This window comes from Megalopta genalis, chromosome 9, assembly GCF_051020955.1.
Source record: "Megalopta genalis isolate 19385.01 chromosome 9, iyMegGena1_principal, whole genome shotgun sequence".
Lineage (NCBI taxonomy): Eukaryota > Metazoa > Arthropoda > Insecta > Hymenoptera > Halictidae > Megalopta > Megalopta genalis.
In genome coordinates, this window is record NC_135021.1 from 11346099 (window position 1) to 11373782 (window position 27684).

At 35.5% G+C, this 27684-nt stretch overlaps 1 protein-coding gene and 1 long non-coding RNA gene across 5 annotated transcripts in view; one reads left to right on the forward strand and one right to left on the reverse strand.

Moving 5' to 3' along the window:
* UBL3 (ubiquitin like 3) overlaps positions 1 to 27684 on the reverse strand; it is a 274931-nt gene that overhangs the window by 21966 nt on the left and 225281 nt on the right. For 3 of the 4 annotated variants that reach the window (XM_033470972.2, XM_033470973.2, XM_076524455.1), the window contains exons 2-4: positions 23681 to 23789; positions 16206 to 16370; positions 6072 to 10687 (exon numbers count right to left, since the gene is read on the reverse strand). In XM_033470972.2, the coding sequence (XP_033326863.1) occupies positions 10542 to 10687; positions 16206 to 16370; positions 23681 to 23789 (420 nt within the window). In that variant the 3' untranslated portion in view covers positions 6072 to 10541. Of the gene's footprint in view, positions 1 to 6071; positions 10688 to 16205; positions 16371 to 23680; positions 23790 to 27684 lie in introns of those variants that run through there. The other variant, XM_033470974.2, reaches the window with a different exon arrangement.
* Positions 1249 to 4852, forward strand: LOC143260010 (uncharacterized). The gene is made up of 2 exons (XR_013034108.1): positions 1249 to 1933; positions 3664 to 4852. It is a non-coding gene; the product is annotated as an uncharacterized LOC143260010 (long non-coding RNA).

The following is a 27684-nucleotide window of genomic DNA, read 5'->3' on the forward strand; positions in this document are numbered from 1 at the left end:
CCTTGTTTTCTTTGGTTTTCCAAAAATACTTCCTCAATTTTTACCAATTGTAACGCATCAGTATGTGCAATATCGAAGAAGTTATCCAACTTGTCATAAAAATCTTGCTGTTGTGTCTCTTGGGTTTGATTTCAACATGTACAAGAGATATCAATTTATCAATGCGGCGTCACGACTTTTTTATAGACATTCGGGCTATTTCCGAAAAAATTTCCACTTTCTTCGCTGCCAAACAAGCACTCGACCGAAGGTTCAATTTTATTTTACGCATATTATAAAATAAATCTCTTAACAATTGTCCGCTACACGGAAACTTGGCATCCGTAGTATTACTTTAAATTAAAAAAATGACTTTTCTCCTCTCGTCTGCATTATTGTTCGAATTTTGTTTCTCCCCTTCTTACTTCGCCGCACTTTCTCCTCGCTGTACACCCAAAACGTAATGCTACATTCAAGCTTTCTAATCCAAGGACTAGCCCCCTTCCCTTCAAATTCAGTACCTGACCCTTTGTTCAGTACAGGTAGCAGCCTAACGGACCGTACTTAGCAGGCTGAGTACAGCGCGATCGCGCTGTTGCAATTTTCTGCCGAAATATCCAAGGACGTTTGAACGCTATGGACAACTGACGGTGCGCTTGCAGATTGTCGAAGTAGCGTGCTCAACTATACTGACGCACTAACATTAACGAAAGTTAATATAAATAATACAGCTAACACATTTTGTATCTTCTCAATAATTTTTATTGAACAAACCTTGAAATATTTATAAACTAATAGCGCGCAAATTAAGACAAGCGAAAATCGCGCTGTTCGGCATTTTTCGGCGCGGAGCAGTGCTTGGTATCTTGAAGAGCAACGCTGTGTCCGTTATCCGTGCTTCGGAAAACGGCATTTCTGACCGTCCCGAGGCGCGTACCTGACGCTCTTTGAATTTGGTTGCATTGTTCTGCCATAAACGCCTATCCCTTGGTGTACGGCGCGCGGTTGTCAACGCGAGGATTTGCACATTTAGGCCGTGGAATATCAAATGCAACGTTGCTTCCAGATGTTGGGAATTTTCCTACGTTTACTCGATGCTTCCGAGTCCCTTGGAAGCGTCCGCGGTACCCCCTCCTAGGTCCCAATCGGTATTGTTTTCAACAGCCCTGACGTTGTCTCGGGCCCTTCGGGATTGGGCAGTTTTCCTAGCCGCCCACCCCTACTTGAAGAAAAGTAGGGAGGACCGAGGTGACTTCAGAAGTGACACTCCGTCCTCCGAGTCAGTTTGCCAGGATCTCAACGGTGATATTTTGTGAATCTCACGCGAAATTTCTTAGACTCTATTAGATATTTGCGAGACCTCGCTCGTCTTGCTAATTAGTAGCATTTCGGGCTACGTTATCGGCGCACCTAGTTTTCGGAGTGCGTAAACGTTCTTATTGTTGTTTTAAATACAACGTTATTGTTCGCAAGCAGAGTCTTTTGTTTCTCGTTCATTGGAGGTGGATTCTTCGACTCAGTGTTCAAAATTAGTTGGCTTACTATCATCGCGAAAGATCGTTCAAAGCTTCAACGATCGTCGCATCAACCGCGGGCATAAACATGGATCCTCCAAGTGAGATATACTGCTGGGAGTTTTTTATCAACCTTGGACCGTTTGATAGTCGTCAACGTCTTCGTAATGGATATCGGCCGAGGCGTCTGCGTGTGAGGATTACGCTCGCCATCCCCTCAGACCTGGTAGCAGTAAGCAACATACTCCTTCGTATGTTACACCTGGGAAGAGATCGGGACGAGCGTCGCTAAAGGTAGCTCTCATCGTCAAGGTTCCAGCATCCGAGAACGTCGTCGGCTTCAGTGATATTCTGGGCATATTGCGACTGTCGGGATGCAACGGACACCATGCGGGACGACGAAGAGGCTGCCAGACAGGCATTTCATTCCTGTCATTATCGTAAGTCACTTTTCTAGTTTCAATTTGTGCTCGTTGATAGCAGAGATATAAAGGCCAAGTTAACTGTATTCAAAGAATGCGTTGAGTTCGCGGATGTAAATGCCTTTGAGAAACGCGTTCGGGCTAATGAGGGTTCGTACGAGAAGTTCGATCATGTTCAGTCATAAATACAGGATATCCCAAAATTATTGCTCAAGCGGGAAACGAGGGGTTCCTGAGATCATTTGAAGTAACTTTTTCCTCGGCGAAAATGCAATCCGCGGCTTCGTTTACGAGTTATTGACGAAAAATGGTGACCAATAAGCGGCGAGCTCCGCTGACGCAAGATGGCGGAGCCAACGAGCGATCGAAGCCTAGTTCCCCGCTCATTGGCACGGCCGCCTGGCGATCTCGCCTCTCATTGGTCACTGTTTTTCGTTAATAACTCGCAAACGAAGCCGCGGATTGCATTTCCGCTAAGGAAAAAGTTACTTCATATGACCTCGGGAACCCCTCATTTCCTAGAAATACCATAATTTTGGGACTCCCTGTATATGATAAGAAAACCTCGGGAAACGGATAATTCGGTGGTTAACTGGCCATCATGGGTGCCGCAAACGAGTCGCAGATAGCGGAGCGCGAGCAGTTTGAAGATAACTATTTTTAATACCTATTAATAACTATTTTAGGGTGGGTTCGCTTCCGGACTACGTTTGTAGTAGGACACTAGTTTAGATAAGTTGACTGATATTGACTTGTTCAATTATTTCATATAGGCGTTGTTGGGTGCCGGTGCGCGAATGATAGAATTTTATAATTTAACATCCGCAGAAAATTATGATTCAACTTGGGCGCGACTCGGGGAAAAAAAGACGACTCAATGTCGTTGGTAAACTATTTTTTATTTTTATTTATTCACATAATCTTTGCATTTCGGTTTTGGCTGATCCACGACTTGTACACAACTACTTTACATAATCTTTTTTTTTGGTCTAATAATCTTAAATTAAGTGCTTATACAGGGTGGGGCATTTTAAAGTTATTAGTAGCAAAGTTCTTTTCATAAATCGTGCGTTATCTTTCAATTTTTTATTATGTGAATAATATAATATAGAGTCTGTATATTTTGTACCGTAGTTTCGCAATTCCGGTAAGCAGAGAAAGTTGAGGCCGACGTGAAAATTATTGATAGCGATCGCCGCGAGCAGCATTTTAATGAATTATCCACCGTTGAGGGTCCGGAGCAGCGCTCGATTCGATTTGTACAGTTGTCGGCGTCGGTCAATCCCGACTCTCTTTAGTTTTAGGGATAATTACCCGGTACTCGTGCTACAATAAGCTTCTTCAGGTTATTTTGGGTCCTCAGGTTTAGTAGAAGCATCGAACATAGAAATAGGGATTCGGGACACCATCATCGCATTATTTTCATAGAGAAATTCGTCAGTCGAAGGCGAAGGCGCCGTTGAATAGAAAAAGTTCCATAGTTTCCTCGCAACCATTCCTCGATGAGCATGGGCTTGTCAGGGTAGGCGGTCGTCTGCAGGACGCTTCCTTATTATCCGATCAGAAACGCCAGATATTAGTACCGAATTGGGATCCATTGTTCCTGGTTCGGCCCCATTACTTTGCAACCCCAATTTAGGGGTATATTTTTAATCGCTCCCGTAACTTTGCTACCTGCGACGTGGACTGATCCGGTCCCTTACTCTGATCTCACAGACATTCGTTAACATCGTCTAATTAAATTCCAGTTACTGCAACAAATACTTCAATATTCCTGGAAGCAATGGCAGCGCGATCATTTGCACGGGCTGCAGCAGCGACACAAATTGAAGCTTGGATCTCTTGATGCCCCAAAGGCTGGCACTATGGCCCTATGGCTTAAGGCGGGGGCAACCTTCCACCGATGAAGTGGTCTTCGGCGCGCATATTGAAGCTGCATCCGGGCCAGGATGGGACAACCAAGAGACCGGTTGCCGAAATCTGTTCACACTATTGGTCGCGCAAGAACACTTGGAGTCAGAAAATCCGTTAAATGTACTACAGTTTGGTTTTGTTTATGTCGCGTTAGTCATAGTCATCCATTTTTAACGTACATACATAGTTATGTTTTAGAGTTATATTTTAGAGCAAGTTGTTATTTTTCATCCCCTTTGCCTGTGAGATTGCTTGTTAGATTTACGCATATATTGTTTTCACCTACTTTGCCAGTGATATATTAGCTTTACACATTAATTGTCATGTATTACGCTGTAGACACCTACTTCTAGTAGGTTATAATGCGTTATTTGGAAATTAGTCATAGCCGTTTGTTTATCTTTGTTTGCGTTATTTGTGCATTATATCCATTTTGTCGGCGATATATTAGCTTTACACATTAATTGTCATGTATTACGCTGTAGACACCTGCTTTTAGTAGGTTGTAATGCGTTATTTTTATATTAATCATAGACGCTTGTTTATTTCTGTTTGGGTTATTTGTGCATTATATCCATTTTGTCGGTGATGTATTAGATTTACACATTAATTGTCATGTATTACACTGTAGACACCTACTTCTAGTAGGTTATAATGCGTTATTTGGAAATTAGTCATAGTCATTTGTTTATCTTTGCTTGCGTTATTTGTGCATTATATCCATTTTGTCGGTGATATATTAAATTTACACATTAATAGTCTTGTATTACACTGTAGTCATTTGTCACAAAAATCTTGCTCTCGAGTCACTTAGGTTTCATTTCAACGTGTACAAGAGATATCAATTTTTCAATGCTGCGTTGCGCGTATTTTTTGAAGGCATTCGGGCCATTTCCGAAAAAATTTCCACTTCGCTGCCAAATAGGCACTTACTATAAAATAAAACTCTTAACAATTGTCCGTTACACAGAAACTTGGCACCCGTAGTATTGCCTTAAATTAAAAAAATGACTTTTCTTCTGTCGTCTGCATTATTGTTCGAATTTTGTTTCTCCCCTTCTTACTTCGCCGCACTTTCTCCTCGCTGTACACCCAAAACGTAATGCTATATTCTAGCTTTCTAATCCAAGGACTAGCCCCGTTCCCTTCAACATTCGGTACCTGACCCTTTGTTCAGTACAGGTAGCTGCCTAACGGACCGTACTTAGCAGTCTGAGTACAGCGCAATCGCGCTGTTGAAATTTTCTGCCGAAAAATCCAAGGACGTTTGAACGCTATGTACAACTGACGGTGCGCTTGCAGATTGTCGAAGTAGCGTGCTCAACTATACTGACGCACTAACATTAACGAAAGTTAATATAAATAATACAGCTAACACATTTTGTATCTTCTCAATAATTTTTATTGAACAAACCTTGAAATATTTATAAACTAATAGCGCGCAAATTAAGACGAGCGAAAATCGCGCTGTTCGGCATTTTTCGGCGCGGAGCAATGCTTGGGATCTTGAAGAGCAACGCTGTGTCCATTATCCGTGCTTTGGAAAACTGCATTTCTGACCGTCCCAAGGCGCCTACCTGACGCTCTTTGAATTTATCTGCATCGTTCTGTCATAAACGCCTATCCCTTGGTGTACGGCGCGCGGTTGTCAACGCGAGGATTTGCACATTTAGGCCGTGGAATATCAAATGCAACGTTGCTTCCAGATGTTGGGAATTTTCCTACGTTTACTCGATGCTTCCGAGTCCCTTGGAAGCGTCCGCGGTACCCCCTCCTAGGTCCCAATCGGTTGAACAGTCGCGATGTCGTCTTCTTGGGCCCACCGTGATTGGGCAGTCTTCCTAGCCGCCCACCCCTACTTACGAGAAGTGGGGAGGACCAAGGTAGTGACGCACCGTCCTCCAAGCCAGATTTGATAGAATCTCAGCGGTGATATTTTGTGAATCTTACGCGAAATTTTTGTTAGACTCGATTAGACGTTTGCGAGACCGCGCCCGATTTGTTAATTAGTAGTGGCCGCGCGAGGTGGTTCTTCGATTCATTGTGCAAAATCGTTCAAAGCTCGAACGATCGTCGGATCAATCGCAATCATAAACAAACGACTTTGAAGAACTATTTAGCAGCTAGCCGGAGACGAATGTGACAGTATTTTCAAAACTTTGAATACTATTTTGCACACGTTTACACAAACTATTTTGTACGCATGTATTAATTGTAATGTTAAATAAGAAGAATAAATAGAATCGCTTGAATATCTTTATTATTTATAAACATATATAAAGATGTTACAGGTAAAACTTGTACTATTTAACGAAGTAAATATAATGCAAGAAAGTATATTTTTCTCCGCAATAAATTTTTGAAATTTTAAAATCGCGACTTATGAAAAAGAAAAAGTTCTAAATTTGTTTTCTATGTTTTTATGAAATATAAAAGAAGGAATTGAAGGAAGTACAAATATGTATGATAGCAATGTACTTTAATGGAGAAAAAAGTGTTACAAAACTATAAAATTTCCATTATCCGATCGAATTCAGATTTTGGTTATTTTTTCATCTAATGGCATAATTCTAGGGGGTGTCCCAAAAATAATCCTGGGTTTAAAAATAAGGTCCGCGTTTCGTTTTGAGATATTTATGTTGAGGCATACCTTTCGAATATTTCAATGATTTATACGAATTTCAGAATGAATTGTCAATCTTACTCATTAACTTACGATGAATGAAAATAGTGAATAGTATTTAAAAAATACGACAAACAAATGGTTCTACTTATTTATTTATACTTCATATATACTAATTATGTTTATTCCATGTATGTTGTATTATTCTTTTTATAATAATTACTTTACGATTTTATTTCCGACTGTCAAACTTTGCAATAATTTACTGTACACAACAGTTAACATATTATCTACCGGACGATCATTTTATAATTTCCGAAAGTATATCTGCCCCCTGTATACCTCCAATCGCAGGAATAACATCTATATTGTATTATGCGCTTTCTTGCATCTTATAACGTTTGTAAGTAATATTTTCTCGTACTGTTTGAAATAATCAAGATATTTTAACGGACAGAGTTCTATACAGTTTCGCATCGATTGCAGAAGTCTTATCGCTTTCATTTGAATACATACACAGCAATTTCGATACTTTTGGTATGTGAAGTTCATTATTTATTATGCTCTCCTATATTATGCACTTTGTTCTCCTGAATTATTTTTACGAAGTTCAGAAATCTTAAAAATGTGACTGATGCTATACTTACTTTATTTTGCTTTATTTTGCTTTATTTTACCTCACTTTATTTTAAGCCTGGCCCCGCAATTTGTTGAAGGAGGAATAGCTGACCATGATAGAACTGCGCACTTATTTAGTTAATATGACTGAACGTTTAATGAGAATATATGTAAGTAATATTGATATGGAAAAACACGTGTTACACGCGATGCGGTGCTTCGCGGATAGAATAAGCGATAGAGATATATCTTTTGTATCCATGTCCTCTTGATTACTTCGTGATGTTGTTTTGGAGTCTTCCATACTGAACTTATTTAGCGTTTCTTCTATATAATTGCGTTGAGACATCTTGATTTACCTAGTATCGCCTCTCTTCCGAATAGACATGCCAAGCATGTTGGTCATACCAAAATTCTAGATATTTTGTTTCGAATGATATTCTTTAGCGTCATCGCTGCGTAAATTTTTAATAAGTCTTCCTGTTTGCTTCTCAACGTGACTCTTGCAAGCTTCGAACGCCGAGAAAATTTCAGATATTTCTTTAAGAGTGACTATTTCTGCGTATCTAGAACAATCATCAATAAAGGTTGCCAAGTATCTAGCTTCCCCTAAAGATGATGTGCTCATGGGCTCAGCGATATCTGTGTGCACTAGATCCAATACTTCCTTCTCAATGTTATTTGAGTCCTTAAATGGCAACTGGGTAATTTTGCTTAAGTCACATACTTCACACTTATGTATCATTTATTTTCCATTTCTCGTTTGCACATCCTCGTCCCATGCAACATGTCCTTGTGAATTAGTTTTCTGACATCTGTTGAATCTGTCATCTTCTCCTTGTGACAGCATTGCTTGTCGTGCCTTCGCAGACTTTACTATGTACAATCTGTTATGTTCCTGGGCAGTTAGCGCAATCATACCATCTTTGCGTCTTATAATTGATGAATGTTTGTTACAGGATACTATGAAACCGTTGTTGGCGATGCTTGATGCCTATAATGGGTTATTTTGGAATAATCTATTTAGAATTCCACATAACATTTTTTAATTTAATTGTTGATTTGTATTATCTGACTTTATGCTTAGTTTGACTACTCCTCTTTTTAAGCAGCTTGTGGTACTGTCAGTGACGGTACCCTGTCCTTTTGTTCCTGGCTCATTTTGTTACAGTTTTCCTTCTTTTTACACATATGTACTGTTGCCCTGCTATCCAGGAACCAGTCATCAGAGGTGATCGAATTAGTAGTTAGAGCGCCAGTGGTCATTGCATCTTCTCTGCTTCTTCTTGGCGGAGCAGATTTCTGTCTGCTTTTACAATTTCTGCTTATATGATCAGTTTTTCTACATGTATAACACTTTTCAGTGAGCTTTTCATGGTACTTGTTTTCATATTTTCGTTATGAATGGATTCATGCTGTTGTTTGTTATCCCTCGCAGTTCTTTTATCCGTTAATAATGCTGTTTCCCTCTTGCAGCTTTCCTAATTTCTTCTTCGAGCAGTTTTACTTTCAAATTGGTCCAATGTAGGCATTTTTTTCCTGGACTCGATAGCAATGCAGAAGGTTCCATATTTGCTAGGTAAAGATGATAACTTTTCTCGACAAAATCCATTGGAATGTAGTTAAAAAAATAGAGACCCTCAAGGAAAAGTTTAGCCTTTAACGTGATTGAATTGAGACTTGTGCAGACTCAATATAATTATGTCGAGAGCTTTCTCGTTCTGCACGGTTCACTTCATTTGATTTTCTGTGGTCTTTGCATTGAATCACAAAACGCTTTTTACTTGTATTTTCCACGATTCGTAATTTCCATTCGATTTATTTTGCCGCGACACATAGACGTGGTCACAATTAACTTCACTTTGTTTTACTTTATTTTACTGTATTTTACTTTATTTTGCTTTACTTTTCTTTACTTTACTTTATTTTATTTTATTTTACTTTATTTTAAGCCTGGGCCTGTAATTTGTTGAAGGAGGAATGGATGACCATGATAGAACCACGCACTTATTTAGTTAATATAACTGATGATGAGAATGTATGTAAGTAATATTGATATGGAAAAACACGTGTCACACGCGATGCAGTGCTTCGTGGACAGACCATTAATTCGAAATGTCTTCAATTAAGATTGAAGATTGATCAATTTTATTGATTTCAAGAAATATTTCACATTGTAGGGGAAAGTTTAGATTATAGTAGACAAATTTTCATTGGAAAGTATTTAAAAAAATCTATTCCAAGAAATTATTTAAATACATTTAATTAGAAAGTATAATTTATATTTACAAATTATAAAGTACGAATTGTACAGTACGATTTATAATTGTATAATTATAATTATACAATTATAATTATACAATTATAAAAAATTCACCTGCATATGCAAATTAAGGAGTGTTATAGATAGTATTAAATATAAAATAGTTAGATACATAGTTAGATAGTTAAATATAAAAACAAAAAATTTCTTCTTTAACATAGAGAAAGTTTGATTAGATTAAAATAATGTAATAATGGTATTAATATAATTAATACATATCTTCTCTTGGACAATTTTTTTTTTAATTGAAAATTTAACGTTGAACTGTCAAACCAGTAAGAATGATTAGTTTTTTTGTTTCTTTTTTCGTTTTGAATTCCTGGTATTATAAACATAATAACTAAATATAATATACTGTGTGTAAGTTGTATCCGAATATGAAAATATGTCAAAACATATTGACAATACAGAAAAATGTTTCAAACGTAAGTTGCATGAAATTCAATGTAACATACGGTGTAGATGATGTTCTTTTGACCTTGCGACCTTCGTAGGCTCGTTCAAGAACATCGCAAGGTCATAAAACATCTACACCATATGCTATTTTGAATTGCATGTAATTTACGTGTGAAACACTTTTCTGTATTGTCAATATATTTTTTGAAATATTTTCAAATTCGGATGTGGTTTTTAAATACACTGTATGTAGATATATGTTATAATATCTATAATATAAATCTAAGTCTAATTAAATTGAGTTTTGTTATTCTAATATAACAAGTGATAGTAATTATAGTGTAAAAAATAATCAATATCATAGTCCAATAAATTGGGCTATTACAATATTTGTAAAAATTCTTATTTATCGGAAGCTTAGGGATTTGCATTTCAAATGAACAATCGTTTCCTCAAAAAGTATGCATGAATTGCTAATCTTGGCACACAACAAGAAACTAGTATTTCTCATTATAAAAATAACTCGGTTTGTCTGAACTTCGATCGATAAATAAAAAAGTGATGATTTTTACTTGCTTGTTAAATCTTTGTTTAAGGTATACTAGAATCAAGTCGTTGCCAAGTTTATGAACGGGAGAATATTACAGGTATGTAGTAAAAATAGGTAACTGAAGTATGCGGTATAAAAACGGCCTTTTTTGCTGCACTTGTTGTCGTCAATGTTTTCGCTGTCGCTCTTACCCTTTCCGACGTTATTGAAGATTACGTTGGTGATAGCAATTATTATTCTGATCATTGTTGTAATTCATAAAGTTACAATCATTATTATTGAGCTGAGCCACCTCGGGCTCACGCTGAGGTTCATCATCATGGTCATGGCGTTGTTCGACCCTGTCGCCTGTTTATTATTTTGTTAATAAGCCATTGTTAATTTAACTGGTGTTAATATTATTTTTTGTTACCAAATTTGTTCAGTTGCTTATTATATATATATATAATAATCCTTTCAATATATATATATATATATATATATATTGAAAGGATTATTTTTTGTCATAAAACACTAAAATGCGATATTAACCGATGAATTAACTCATGAGTACAACTGTGCCATTAAATGTAACCAATTGATGAATGGCACAAAATGTTTTCTTTAAAAAATAAAATAAAATATAAAGCAATTGAACATAGGAGTAACTCGATGACACTGTGCATTGTTGCAGTAAAAGAACTAGAATTTTAAAATAGAATTATCTAGTTCGTTTACCTTTTTGTCACATTAAGTTCGGTGAAAATGATAAACCACGACCACGTATTTTTACCAGAAGCTGTGAATACGACACTTTTATGAAATTTGTAGCTCCTCCCGTGCCGTTCTGCACGAGAGTTTACTCGTGTCGGTAGCCGAAGTCCGTGCTCACACAATTAAACAAGTTGAATCATCAAATCACTGGGAACAATGAGACCGTAGTCAAAGGTATCGCGAGACTCCGATCCTTGATCGAGACGCGCGAAAAGTGATAATCGCATTTTTGCGGAGCTCCGAATCGAATTACACGATAAAGGTTGCCACATAGAGGAAACTTCGAGCCGCGTAACGGGAAAATGCGAGCGCGAGTCTGATTAGGCGCGAAGAACCCCGTAACATATATATATATATAAATATATATATTATAGATATATTATTATTATATAATTATATATATTATTAATATTAATATATATATATATATATATATATATATATATATATATATATATATATATACAGCGATTCTATCATTTCCAAGTTATTTTCCACGTCGATAAGGGTTCGGCGCCATTTTGAAAAAACTTTCGAGTCCGCGGCGGATTGTTTACCATATCGAAAATGCCTTGTTAAAAATAGACGATATTGTTTTTTCACGCGTTACTTCCGAAGCTAATAAGTGGATTAACGAATTTCGTTGAACGAATCGTTTGCTGCGGACGCATTATGGTTATTACTTATATCACCGGGATTACTTTCCTATTACCTAAGTGGATTGTATTACTGCCATTCAAACAGAGGAAGAGGTTGCCCGGTAGTGTTTCCGAAGACCATTACACCGATCAATTCCGAAAAGTTTGCCGACGTTTTAGATTACGCGCGGAATGAAGAGAAGAGCGCGTTCGAAATAAGCGTGAATCAAATTTCTTCGTCGAAGTATTTATATTTCGCGGAGGATCACAGAATCCGCGTATTTAATCCATGCGATGATTTCACTATTTTTCACATCGTTTTGAGGTTGTTTCGATCTACAATGTCACCTCAATAAGAACTATGGAGGTCGTTGAAAAAGGAAAGGAACACGTCTCGCGTGGCCGTATTTGCAAATTGTACCAAGGACATTTTCATCTCTGTCCAGATCCAATTCAGAAACGAATTGTTACCATTCTTGTAACTTTTAATACTCGAATGGCGGATCTTTTTGACAAGAATATGACAAGAGTATGCATCGATTGATCTATAATTTTATTTATTAACTTACTCAATATATCTTTACACGCGATTCTTCTACTTAGTTTTTGTATAAATTTTAATTAATTACGTGGAAATTTTAATTAATTGTCAGAAACTACGTAGTCAAATAACAATGTTTATACTGTGAGTCCGAATGGCGACTGTTAAAGAGCGAATTGTGAGATACTGAGAAAGCAGAAACATTTTTTAACGCAATATCTACAGTTCTTCGGAAAAAATTCTGAAAAATCCCTAAATGTTGTTATTCGGAAAGATCCGAAGTTGGAGTGTTCAAAATATTTATTGACAGCGAAACTACCAAACCAGTCACAATGAATCGGCTCTGATATTTTCTACGATAAATATTTCTATGTTAAATTGTTAGATAAATCTTTTTACTCTATATTATAATAAAAATAGCTCGATGTTGAAATAAATGCGATCTTGTCATTGTTACAAAACAATATACATTAGTCGCGTTTAGAGCTCGGTTGTTCTTTTAGCGTTAAGTATAAAGTGTACGTAAAAAATTCATATTTTCAAATGTACAAATTACAAAGTACTTTCTACAATTCTGTACAAAAAAATGACGAAAAATCACTTTTCACGATCTATCGATTTGACATAGTCCTTTCGGATTATTTTAGAGTTACGCAAGTTTCGTGAAACATAAAAATATAATAACACCCAGATACGTCAAATAAATTGCAATTTTCAACGTGCTATACGAGCTGCAAGCCGGTTGTATCGATACTTCTGACGTCACTGTTGGTATAAACGGCGACAGTGGCATGGTTTCATCGATTCAAAACAAAATAAAGAGATATCGCAAAACATTGTGTCAGCACGGTGATAATAAAAAAAGAGATAACAGGCTTCTGGTATGTGTACGCGCGTCGTTTTTAAAATTTCTTGGCATAAAAGAGGTCTGCCATGAAAAATTAATTCATCTCACCGATCAATAAATTAAACATATCGATTAACTTCTTGCATTATTTAATAATTAATAATATTAATAATATCAATAATATTAATATTATTAATATTAATAATTTGTCAGCAGGAAAAGAAACGATATGTTGATAGAAAGTGTCTATTAATTCTAAGGACTAAGTACTAAAAATCGTTGGTTTTCTCTTCTATCCGTACGAATCGAACAATAATTCGTATTTAATGTTTGGGCACTGCTCGAATTGTTTTTATAATCATGCGCGTAACAGCGTATTAACAAATATACTATATTTTATATTGTTGTAATAAATAGTATGGATATCGTTTATTCTGCAAGAATAAGTTGATTTTCTTAGATAAAATAGACCCCTGAGGAATATGTCTTGGCAAATGTTTGCATGTAAAACATTGTTAGAGATACTACAACGAATGTCTACAAATAAAATATTTACAGAGTAACAATAATCTGGGTCCCCTTCCACGTCAGTATTGACGGAAACGAAACAGCCGACAAAGCGGCCAGAGAGGCAGCCAACTCACTATCCCACAATCCAATTAACAACAACTTACCACCAGAAACTATAACCCATATATTGAAAAAACGATTGAAGATGAATGGAACAACGAATGGAAAAGGACCACCCCCCCCCCCTCCCCACAAACTAGTGAAGCTAATAGATAACTTCTTCAAAAAGAGTATATTCCACACCCTCTAAAGACAGGATCAGATCGTGATTTCAAGGATTATAGTAGGCCACACGAAGCTTACCCACCGATACCTCCTCAACAAAGAAGAACCATCAACCTGTGGGACATGTAACACACCCCTGACAGTGGAACACATAATCCTACACTGCAGAATACACGACAACACCACAATATCAATCTTCCTTTAGAAGACACGCTGAAGAGCAAAGAAACGATCGTGAATTTACTGAATTACTTGAAACAGTCCTAATTGTACAACTAACTCTACATCTGACTTTGAGTCGCTAATAATCCATCTGGTGGTTGATGCGACTTTAAACGCCGGATAAAAAAAAAGAGAGATACATGTATTTTTATCTTGAGTCAAACAAAACGATTATGACGTGCAAAAGTTTGTCAGCAGACAGATCTTTTATTCCATGTCACAGAAGCTATCTTTAGAAGAACTTCAACTAATAATAGATTCGAGAGAAATGTGATGAAATGATTCAAAGAATCAATCTATCAATTCGCTATTAATTGACCAAATGAAGAGCAAAAGATGAATTGAAACTCATTATCCATGAAACAGCAATTAACGTTATTTAAGAATCAATCTATCAATTCGCTATTAATTGACCAAATGAGGAGCAAAAGATTAATTGAAACTCATTATCCGTGAAATAGCAATTAACGTTATTTAAGAATCAATCTATCAATTCGCTATTAATTAACCAAATGAAGAGCAAAAGATTAATTGAAACTCATTATCCGTGAAATAGCAATTAACGTTATTTAAGAATCAATCTATCAATTCGCTATTAATTGACCAAATGAAGAGCAAAAGATTAATTGAAACTCATTATCCATGAAATAGCAATTAACGTTATTTAAGAATCAATCTATCAATTCGCTATTAATTGACCAAATGAAGAGCAAAAGATTAATTGAAACTCATTATCCGTGAAATAGCAATTAACGTTATTTAAGAATCAATCTATCAATTCGCTATTAATTGACCGAATGAAGAGCAAAAGATTAATTGAAACTCATTATCCATGAAATAGCAATTAACGTTATTTAAGAATCAATCTATCAATTCGCTATTAATTGACCAAATGAAGAGCAAAAGATTAATTGAAACTCATTATCCGTGAAATAGCAATTAACGTTATTTAAGAATCAATCTATCAATTCGCTATTAATTAACCAAATGAAGAGCAAAAGATTAATTGAAACTCATTATCCGTGAAATAGCAATTAACGTTATTTAAGAATCAATCTATCAATTCGCTATTAATTGACCAAATGAAGAGCAAAAGATTAATCGAAACTCATTATCCATGAAATAGCAATTAACGTTATTTAAGAATCAATCTATCAATTCGCTATTAATTGACCAAATGAGGAGCAAAAGATTAATTGAAACACATTATCCATGAAATAGCAATTAACGTTATTTGAAACGATTCATTTTATACTGCTGTTTGAAATCAATTTTGCAAAAGTTTTTCAGCAGACGAATCTTTTATTCCATGTCACAGAAGCTATCTTTAGAAGAATTTCAACTAATAATAAATTCAAGAAATGCTCAATTCTAAAATATGATTTCATAATAATAAATCATAATTTGCCGTACATTATTCAATGCTTTATCCGAACGTTATTTGGAACGTTATAAAAATGTTCGATTAAGAAATAAATGCAATTTCCACGAATAATCGATCTATCAATTCGCTATTAATTGACCAAATGAGGAGCAAAAGTTTAATTGAAACATATTATCCATGAAATAGCAATTAACGTTATTTGAAACGATTCATTTTATACTGCTGTTTGAAATCAATTTTGCAAAAGTTTTTCAGCAGACGAATCTTTTATTCCATGTCACAGAAGCTATCTTTAGAAGAATTTCAACTAATAATAAATTCAAGAAATGCTCAATTCTAAAATATGATTTCATAATAATAAATCATAATTTGCCGTACATTATTCAATGCTTTTTCCGAACGTTATTTGGAACGTTATAAAAATGTTCGATTAAGAAATAAATGCAATTTCCACAAATAATCAATCTATCAATTCGCTATTAATTGACCAAATGAAGAGCAAAAGTTTAATTGAAACACATTATCCATGAAATAGCAATTAACGTTATTTGGAACTAATAATTTTATACTGCTGTTAAGGCAAAGGATCAACTTAGATGTAGCTCGAGGGTAAATCGAACGAGAGAAGGTCTCCGTAGGCGGATAGAAGAGAAAAGAAACGATGGGCTGAATCGTCGATGATTTACCTTGAGAGTTGGGTTCGGGGAGATTTTCTCGTGGGACAAGATGCATCACCGTCGTCTTCCCAAAGGGAAGACCAAGTGCCCCAAGTGTGACGTTGCTATGTAGAAAACGGCCTTGGTAGATTAACCGAAGGATTTCGGCTTTGGCAACGGCTTCTTCCGCCCAGTCTGAAAGACAAAGAGTTTGGTATCAGTCGCGCGACCTTGCCTCCGATATTCACGGTTTTTCCATGGTACCCGCTGAAAAAAAAGAAAGGAATTTTGCGGCCGTTGGCCCGGAAAACGTGGATACATCGGCGCTTCGATCTTGACGGTCCCCTTCTCCGCCGTTCCGCCCAGACGGACGTGAAATTCAGCCTTTATTTTGAACCCCTCTTCCGGATTTCATGTTCCGATAATGAACGAGACACGAACATCTGCGTTGGGAACTTGCGGTTCTCGTTTCGCTTAGTTTCTGAATTTCTTTCTCGATTGTTCTCCGGCCGGCCATTTGCCGATGAATAGCCGAGGGAGGACGGTCGGAAAATATGAAGCATTCGAAACCATTATATTTTTGTAGCTCTACACTCGCAGCGAAATTTGAATTCAACGAATATTTTTGTACCGCAGAAAGGAGAAGTTGCGGCGCAAATGATGGCCGGTACTTTTGTCGGAATTTCGGTAACAAGATTTGAGGTACGCGGAAAAAGGAAGATGCGTTTGTTAAAATTTATGGGATGCTCTTATTTCGAAAGTCCAAACTGCTTTTGTTAAGGTATTTTATAGTTTTACGATTTTGGAAAGCACTGACGAAGCTTTGTCCATGATTCTGCTTCAAGACAGTTGAAAAGGACAGTTAAATCTGCGAAGATAATTGTTTAAAGCAATGCTTTAATTAGTTGCGGTTATACCAAAGTCATGAAACAAAAAATGATTTCTTCTGTCCCTCTTATTGTACACTTCGAACCTCTGCTTTATGAGCGTTCGCTCGTAATAGTTTATTTAATTAAGATAGAGACATATTTATTGTTATTTAATTACATATTTTTTTCAATTTTGGGCATTTATTTCTGTATACAGTTAATTCTCCCTAATTTTCCTTCAGCTCCTAAACAAAAATGGACAATTTGGGGGAGGGAAGATACGATTATTCGAGCCTTGCGGCTCATTTTTATAGTTGCCCATTGTCAACAACTCTGAGGAATTCTGTCGGCATTTTATACCGAACTAGAGCAGACAGTGCTTCAATCCAACGAGCAATTTCTCGAATACCAATTTCTTCCTCCTTCTGGGTTAAAATGTTACCTCTTTGGTCTTCCGCTAAGACCTTTCTGCATGACAGAAGAGGTCATTTGAAGTAACTTTTTCCTTAGCTAAAATACAACTCGCAGCTTTGTTTACGAGTTATTAACGAAAAACAGTGACCAATAAGAAGCGAGATCAGCTGGTGCGAGACGGCCGAGCCATTGGGCGGAACTGGACTTCGTGCGCTCGTTGGCTGAGCCGCCTCACGTCAGCCGAGCTCGCTTTTAATTGGTCAGTGTTTTTCTTTAATAATTCGCAAACAAAGCCGCGGATTGCATTTCCGCTAAGGAAAAAGTTACTTCAAATGACCTTAGGAACCTTTCATTTCTGAATTACGAGACATTTTCGAGACACCCTGTATGTATACATTGTAGCATTGGTTATGCGCTACGTGTTGAAAGCGTTTTTGAGAATGCAAGTGTAGACTGTGTAATGTGTGATTGAATGTGAGAAACAATGAAACAGATGAAGAGATGAAGGATGTCAGAATACTGCAAGTTGAAGAAAAATCTCAATTTTTAAAATTTAATTTCAACTTCTCGTTATTTTCGATAATGTTTTCGAAACACGTGAATTCATAATCTTTAAAGAACTACATTTGATAAGAATCGAAATGATGAAAAGATCTTGACGTTTATACATTTCGAAGCATTAAGTTTATCATTTCAATTTTCGAATTTTAGGTAAAGATATCAATTGTAATGAAGATCAGTAAACCATCATCTCTTATAGCAGTTAACTTAAAACGCTCGCGGACGTGGATGTTATAGGAGTCGTTTTCATTGCAACGCAAAATGACGCGAATGCTATAACATTCAAAATAAGTCTCATTATCATGAATTTAATTCTACATTTTTTAAAATTATTATGTAATTTATATATTTAATATTATATATTTGTATACTTAATTTATCCAATTTCATGGATTGGCTTGCTGTTTCATTGAGCATTTTATTTTTATTTTGCCCCTTTTCTTTTTTGTATAAAAAAAATATAGTTATTAAAATGCGACAGTCCGAGCACTCGGACAAAATGGGACCAATCAAAATTTGGCTATCACAATTGGCTTAAGAATAAATCACCTCTCTATTTTTGCAGTTCATTAAAATTTTCACTGTCCGAGAACGTGTTAAAAATGTACAATTATTTCGCTGCTAATTGGATGTCCCTCTAAAACTTTGGAAATTTTGTCCTCAGCTTTGAATTCAACGATCCAAAACGCGCAACAACATACGAGGTAACGAATTTAGTTTAAATAAATCGTAATACGATCAGATAATACTTCAAAGAGTATGCGAAACAATAAAATATTATCGACCTACAATCCCAAATTTCATTATTTAATTAAAAAATTTATTTGTTGGCTTAATGATTAACTCGGCGACCTTAAAAACACCTTAATATAAAGCGTTTTGAATAACATTTTTAATACGTTCCCAACGTTTTTTCGATGTTTATCGACCGTTTCGGCTCACCGTGCGTCGTCGCACCGTAGCAGATACGGAGCGCATTCGCATCGAGCAATCGTGCAGGCGGTTTGTTGCACGGTTGATGGAGCACAGGCTGCATCTCCTTCGGGGCGTTCCCGGCGACTTTGCGTCTTTTCTGAACACACGTTTCGCAAAGGAGGATCCGAGGAATGGGAACGGCACTTTTTATTACAGGCTAAGCGGCACCCTTTATCTTTATGTAATCGCGACGATTTGCATGGAGGCAGCCGGGAGATGCTCCGCGACAGGATTATAGTGGTCGCAACGTAATTCGAGACAGGAACTATCCCGGTAGCGGTGGCTTAATGAATTTCCAAGGAGTGCCAGCTAGTTAATGGAACATTCCATCTTACGGTCGGGGGATCCAGTATCGCCGCGGCACTTTTCTGTCCCTGAAAGCCGAAGTAATTCGTGTACAACGGTTCGAGAAAGAGATAGAGAGCACGCGCGGAAGAGAGAGAGAGAGAGAGAGAGAACAGAAGTTGCGGTCGGTGAATGCATTTCAATATTAAACGAGTCTCCTCCTGGTTCTCCGGCGACGAGTCTCTCCGGTGATTTAAGTTCGGAGACTTTATTTAAAAGAATACAAGACGATCTCTCTCTTCTCTATCCGTTTCGTCTATTCTTCCAGGCATTAAGAGGAAGAAGCATCATCCCGGCTGATTCGATCTCGTTCTCGTTTCGCAAACTCGGATTTCGTCGTTTCTTTTCCAGCTATCGGGGCCAGAACGGGCCGCGTATTTCCACTGGTCGGAAAGAGCGCGGACCAACGACCGGCTCCCGCTTTTCACCGGCAATCTCCGTCACGCCATAAGCGGGACATAGTTCCCAGTGACGTTTCGAAATTTTTACGCGAGCCGTTTCCACGCTGCGCGCCGTCTAATTGAATTGTACCGGCGTGATACGTCCCACGATAGACAGCGATGCTTCGCGCACCCATATTTCCGCGAGTGTTTTCAATTCTGGTAGTCCCGAAGCCGTGTCCCGACAGTGATGAACGAGCTAGCATTATCCCGAAGCACTGCAGCGATACTACCGACGTCGTGGAATTTTTTCCGCGTTCCATTTATACGGTGTACCGTGCACGGCTTTAAGAAATGGCGACTGTTCTTTACGCCGGGACGTTTCTCCCTGATACCGCTGCTACTTTTATGGGAATTAGCGAATACCGAGACCCTCGGCAATTCGTCGGCCTGTCGCACAGTGATATGCGATCTTACGGGCGTTCGGGACAATAATCGTAACTTCTAAGCTAATTAATTCTCGACCTAAGTAAGTCAATCATTTTTCTGAACGGAATACAAAGATGAATCGATCTGGTATTTAACACGTTCCGTGCCACGTGTACCATCGATGGTACACGCTTGCACGTTTACTTAGTGAACTGAACAAATTGTTTACAAGAAATTTAGAACCGAAGAATCAATTTCCACCGCAAGAATGGGCGTTGATAAGTTTTTGTTACGTTGTTATGTGTACGAGAATTAATAATTGCACGTAATACATCAAGTTTTAGTCAAATATCAAAGTGTGAAGATTCGAGTAAAAAAAGCTCGGCACGGAACGTGTTAAATAATATACGGTTATGTTAAAAAAAATTGCAACCATTTTGCTTTTTTGTTGAATAAAAACATCGTTCATCAACATTTGGCATTGTAACTTTTTAGAAACTGTGTGCTGATTAATTTTTATTCGAAACATTTTTTATTAAGAATTACTAGGCGTCGGGTAACACACATTCTAACATAATACATACGTAACTGACACATACATATATTAATATAATATATAAAGAAGCAGCAAATATTTCAATGTAACAGGATAATAAATAACAAGAGAATATGTACGAAAATATTTGCAAAAATGAGACATCAATAGCATGTTCTTTGTAAGATTTTTACAAGTATTCAATCTGGAAGTTTTTTCTATTGTTAATATTCACGCACAGAAGGATGCAAAATTTTTTTAAGCCTTTGTAAACTTCTTCCGCGCAATCGTTTAAATGGAATGTGTTCTGAATTAAATGATCGTTGTCCATACTAACGTGTTTCCTAGGTGTTGAGGGTTACTTTTTTTTTTAGTTATTTATGTAGGAATAAAGACTCTAGATTACGATTATGTTATAAAAAATATATATATATATATATATATATATATATATATATATATATATATATTCTGATTTTATTCCATTGCTCGCATCACTGTGCGCCGCGCCGCACAGTGCGCAGTGGTCCGGAGATTGGTAATTTTCGACCAGCAGTCAGGATTTCGACAAGTTTTTCTGGAACTTTGTAATTTGGAGTTTTTCGAGGTCGCCGATAACGAAACCCAAGCCAAATATTTGAAATTCAAAATTGCTTTGTAAGCAAATATTGCTGTACGCGTGGCGCAGTGCTGTATTTAGGTTCAAAAAGCTGGTCAAAATACGATTTTTCAAATCTTTCGTGAGATGAAACATTTTGGTTGCCTGAACTATTGGGAATTCGCGGATATATATATACATCAAATCATTTAAATAAAATAATTTATATGTATATATAATAAAAAATAACCGTTCATAAAAATATATATATATATATATTATATTATATATAATATAATAATATATTATATATATCTGAATAAATAGTGTACCAGTATTACTTTGTTCATTTACAATATGCTACTCGTGTAACGTTGTTTTGCATTGAAAGTAATGACATTTTGTAGTATCTACTAATTTTTGTCTTCGCCAATTTATGAAATATGGCTCGGTTATTGCGTTCATATTTTTTTTTACCGTCACTGTTTAGAAAGGTATACATCATAGTTTTTAGTAATTTTCACGTTTTTATTGTTTGTCTGTTTAAAATTATTCCAGTCTGAAGATGACCTATTATTTACTGCGATATTTCAGTCTTTCAAGTGAGTCCTGATGTTTCATTTTGCGTCACTGGGAACCGTAAAAAGTTTCTGTTATCAGTGCAACAAGAATTGGCGGCTGCCAATACGACTTTTACATTATTTTTTGTATTGCATGGGACAAGATAAGACATATTAAATTATATATTATACCGTTATATAAGGCTTCGACTTATTAAATGAGACAAAACCAAAGTATAATATAAAATTATTTTCAATAGCTTTTTATTGTTTCTAGTTTCTTTCTCCATTTTCAATTATTTTTAATACTTTGCAATAGTTTTCAATACCTTTTGAATACTTTGCGATAGTGTTTAATATTTTTAACAGTTTCACACATACATCTTTACTTCAATTATTTTATAGACTTCCCACAATACAAATAACAATAATATTTGTCCTTGAATTATTAATTATTTGCACTATGTTAAAATACCGTAAATAAAATAATAAAGTTAATTAATAAATTAAATCGTAACAATAATAAAAATAAATTTATATAATAAACACTCCACATCCACTAAATTATAAAAATAATATTTTGAATATTTCATTAATTATTTCTATTTGTTTATAATTATTTTTACTTATTTATAATTATTTGTTATGTTAGAATACTATGCATAAGTTAGTAAGTACGATTTGGACACGTTATATGAGAAAAATAATTTTACAGATTGTGCGCGCCACTTCGTTTGCTGAAACAATACATCGGCGAGCTGCTCTGTTCAAATGCTGATTTATATTGTCAACAATTCCCAAGTGAAACAAGGACTGGTAGTCAAATAAGTAATCTTTGTTAATCGCGTGTATGTCATATCTTTGTGACAATGCAAATTCCTGCATGATAAGAATGACGATTAAATAAATATTGTGGGGACAAAGGAAGATTTCTTGCTCGTGTATCGCAGTATCTGGATCAGGCATTAACCCCCATATTATTTAAAGGTATAATATTTCTCCCTTCTATAGCAGTAATTTGTAAAAACTGTACAAAAATAACTGTAATAACGGGCCGCAAGGCTCGAATAATCGTATCTCCTCTTCCCAAATTGTCCATTTTTATGTACCATCTGAGTGTCGATTAGGGAGAATTTACTGTAAATGTCAAAATTCTTCCGTTCATGATAAAGTCAACGATGCTTACAAAGAGTGTACATAACACAATTTAAAGAACAATGAGAGATGGCACATTTGTATAAAAATACAAATTCATGTAATACACCAATAAATGTTTTGCTCGAGAAATATCGTCTTTGATTCAGTTAAAATTTTTATCAGATTCCATTCGGTACTTTTTACGAAATAATGATATAGCTCGAAGTAAAACTGATGAAACCCTACAATTTCCAGCGATGTTTCCAGTGTTTCAAAATAAAAATGTTCTAGCCAAATAGAAATCTACTTCTTTACTTTATAGGTTTTGTAACTTGCAAATGATGTAACAATATTGTTAAGTTCTTCCAAAGCTTTCACTGTCTTGCCTTTTGCCTACACATTTCTCTCATAAATGCATAAAATCCTCAGTCTGTTTATCATTATATATTGTTCGTCATCATTTCATCCAGCTTAGAGAAGGTGTTTACGTTGGAATATTTCAGTGTCACAGAAAGAAGAATTCGTAAAGATTCCTGAATAATTTTCATTCTATGAAGCGAATATCGTGGAAACTTCGAACAAAATTGCAAGTGCTGCACTCCGGTAACGGTAAATTTGCATTGCAGTTTCGACATTGGTAATTTCGATTGTTTCGTGTAAAGAACAAAGCTAGTTTTCCGAAGACTACTAGCGACAGCTTACCTTCGGGCCAATTCTCAAACACATGGTGTGCTATGTCCCCTGCTGAGTCGCTTGGACTGAAGAGAAATTCTTTTGTTTTACCGCTGACAAGAATAAGTCGTAGATTTATCTGCAACAGAAAGCATCGGAATACTGTTAATATTAATGTTAAATTAATAATATTAATAATATTTATATATTATATATATTTATATATTATATATATATATATTTATATATTATTTATAATTAATAATATTAATGTTAATATTAATGTTACAAAACGCATTTTTTAAATCTTCGTTATAGGCTCGGATAAAAAGAGTTAATGAAACGTCATTTTTTAATTTCTTTATCATCCCAACCAATTGCAACCCAAACAAAATATTTTCTTATTCTCTAGCAAACAAGTCGGACTAACATTTAAAAAAATGTTACCAAATGACCAATCTTAAAAAAGTTATTCGATTTGAAAGCCTGTCAGCGTACTTCTCGCGACGAGTGTAAATAAAGACATACAAGAAATAAGAATTGCTTCATTCTATCAGGAATCGCAGTGCAAGGGTTTAAGATTAAGTACTTTATCAATAATCATATAACAAGTATATTTTATATTCTCCATTAATAACAATGCGATGTTTAATGCAAATGAAAACTTGTAATAGTTAATTTAGTGGCACGATTACCCAGCAAAATTGTTCTTTCATCGAGTTTTCCTTAATAAATGTTGGAAAATGTTTCGTCTTTAAATTGCAATCAATTTTATCGTTTGTGTGTTAATGATTCTGATAACATTATTCAATTCTATCAATTAGACATTTCAAATGGTGAAAAAATAGGAAAGTAGAGTTAAGATGTTGTTTCAATATTCCATGTAAAAATTCCGAGGCTCGAACGTTTCCAGACTTCAACTATTTTGATAATCGCGATTTTAGTTCCTTTATGATAATTGCGTGATCTCAAATTAATTGGTATTCCTATCGTAGATAGCGACGCCAACACGCCTGTTTCACTAATAGGATTAGACTGAAGGGCGATCTTGATCCCTCGATACAGCAAACCCGAAGCTCGAGCGCCAATATCCGCGCTGCCATGCCGCACATTAGGGTATTTGCCAGATTTCGGTGGCCAAAATGATTTCTCTCACCTAACGTGCCTGAAATGTATCTACTAACTTATTTATAGTATTTTAACTTAGAAAAACTAAGTATAAACGAATAAAAATAATTATAAACAACAAATAAAAATTATTAATAAAATATTCAAAATATTATTTTTATTACTTCATGGATTCAAAACGTATCTATTTATTTATTTATGGTATTTTAACATAGTGGGAATAATCTTAAACAATGAAAAAACAAATGTTATTCTTATTTGCATTGCGTAAAGGCTATATAATTATTGAGAAACATGTAAAAGAAACTGAAAACAATCAAAAACAATTTACAGATCATGAAAAACTATGCGAAACTATTGAAAAGTATTAAAAATTATTGCAAAGTATTAAAAACCATGGAGAACTCTTGCAGAGTATTAAAAATTATTTGAAAATGGTAAAAGAAACTAAAAACGGTTAAAGACTATTCAAAACAATTTTACACTTTGGTTTTGTCTCATTTAATAACGTATTATTTTTTGCATTGTTAACAGAAACTTAATATCGCAATAAATAATAAGAAATCATCTTCAATCTTGAATAATTTTAAATAGATAATAAAAAAGTGAGAAGTGCTGAAAACTATAACATATATCTTTCTAAAAAGTCTTTACTTTCAATGCAAAACGAGACGCTACGTGAATACATAAATACATAATATAATACAGTTACAGTTTTATTCATATATACCCACACATGAGTAAAAATATTTCACCTAGTAAATAGAAATATTTCCAAATACTGTTTCTAGTATATATATTTTCAACTATTATTTCATTTAATACGGAAATAAATTACTACTATATATATAGTAGTAATTACTATATAACTAACTATATATATACTAAATATATAACTAACTATATATATACTAAATATATAACTACTATATATATAGTAGTAATTTATTTCCGTATTAAATGAAATAATAGTTGAAATACTTCATTGATTTTACAAATGTACAATAAATTTTTAAAATATATATTTTACAATACGAACCTGAAATATTTCATTGAAATTAATATTTTCTTTATGAAACGTTAAAATGAAACGTTTGAATATTATTTCCAAATAATATTATTTAAAATACGTACGTTGTTAAAAGTGAACAGATGTTAAATGTTCCAATTACATTCATTAATTTAGAAAAATACAAGAGCTTATTTTTCAAAATAACATGTGTTCGTATTTCTCGTATGGGTTCATTTTTTCTCGCAAATATTAATCGTAAGAAATAGAACTTAATAGGAATTCAGACACACGAAATACTATCACAAATAATTATTTCCAGTACATCTTAAGAAAATATTATTCCAATCAATAATTTGCTTTATCACAAGATAAATAACTATTTGAAATATTATTTCACACAAACAAGGATATATCTCATTCACTATTTCCAACACTTTCTCAAATAATTTTTAACCCAGATCTGCTAATACTTTCTACTAATAATTTTACCAACCAATAGCTGAGACAACAAAAATGTTTCATCTCACGCAAGATTTGAAAAATCGTATTTTGACAACTTCTTGTACCTAACATAGCACTGCGCATCGCGTCGACGAGGCGTCCGGTTGCTCACCCCGCGAGATTTACTTACAAAGTGAATCCGGAACAAAAGTGCCGGCCGTAAATCATCGCGGGGGTGTTCCCCCATGTGCCGCGTAAGTATACACGTGTCGTAATTCTCGTTCTTCGGAACCCCGCGCCCTTAATTTTCGTTTCCTAGCCGTACTCTTTGAATCGCAAACGTTAGGTCCCGGACCCTCCGACTCGTATCTCTTCACCGCGTGTCGCGCGTCAAGGGTCTGACCAGGGTTGCTTTGCGTTTCAAGGACAAAGCGGAGAGCGCACTCGGGAAACACTGATAATAAAAAAGCTCGTCGAGGCACCGTGACACCGGGAAAGCGGCGCGGAAAGGGCACGAACGGTATTTACGGTTCACGGTGTACGCACACATGGTTCCGCTCCTTATCTGTCTTTACTTAGCGGCCGTATGAAAAGGAATTAGAGCCGACTTTTTTCCTAAACCCTTAAGCCAGAATGTCGCCTTCCAGTCACGTAGTCACACCTCTGACCGGTATAAATGTCGAAAAGCCTCGTTTCTCTATGGCGTCTTAGCTACGGGGTAAAGAAACGCGGAAGCTTATCTCGACCGGCGCCGTTCCGAGTCCGACTGCTTCCGAGACATATCTTTTGTTCTCGAGTTAATTAACTGTTTTATTATTGAAAGCTGTTACGCTCCGCGATTTGCCTGTTGGGTTGAGATATTATATTTCTAATAGGTATCTTCCAAGAGACAGCCACTTCTTTCTCCCATTCTTAATTATCGCTTGTATGGTGTTTCGAGACTTTACGGTCCAGACCTTGACATAACCTTGACATAAGCTTATTGAATGTATTAAGGTGTGAAAGAAATGTTTGTTTCGCTTCGGTTGGTTTCAAACGGGATAAAAAACTTACACACTAAAAGTATTTTTCTTAATTCAATTGATAACTTAAATTTCTTTCTAACAATAGTTCATATCTAGTCCCTTTGGTTAGTATTAATTAGCATTAATATAACAATAAATATAAATAATAGCATTCGTATTAATTAGCACCGACATAACCGAGTGCTAAAAGTAAAATTACTAAAACTTTTTGTAAAAATTTGTCGGCTTTTATAATATAGACATGAATGAATTTGTATTAAGTGTAAATATGGCGCATTTCGTTTGCGTCTTCTGTTAGTAGAAATGTAAGTAAATAAAAATAACCTTGACATGGCAAGCAATAAAAATTGTTCCGTTTTATCAGGGAGATTATTGAGGAGGCAGAAATGCTTATCAATGCAGTTGCGAAAGAAATTGTATTGCAAGGG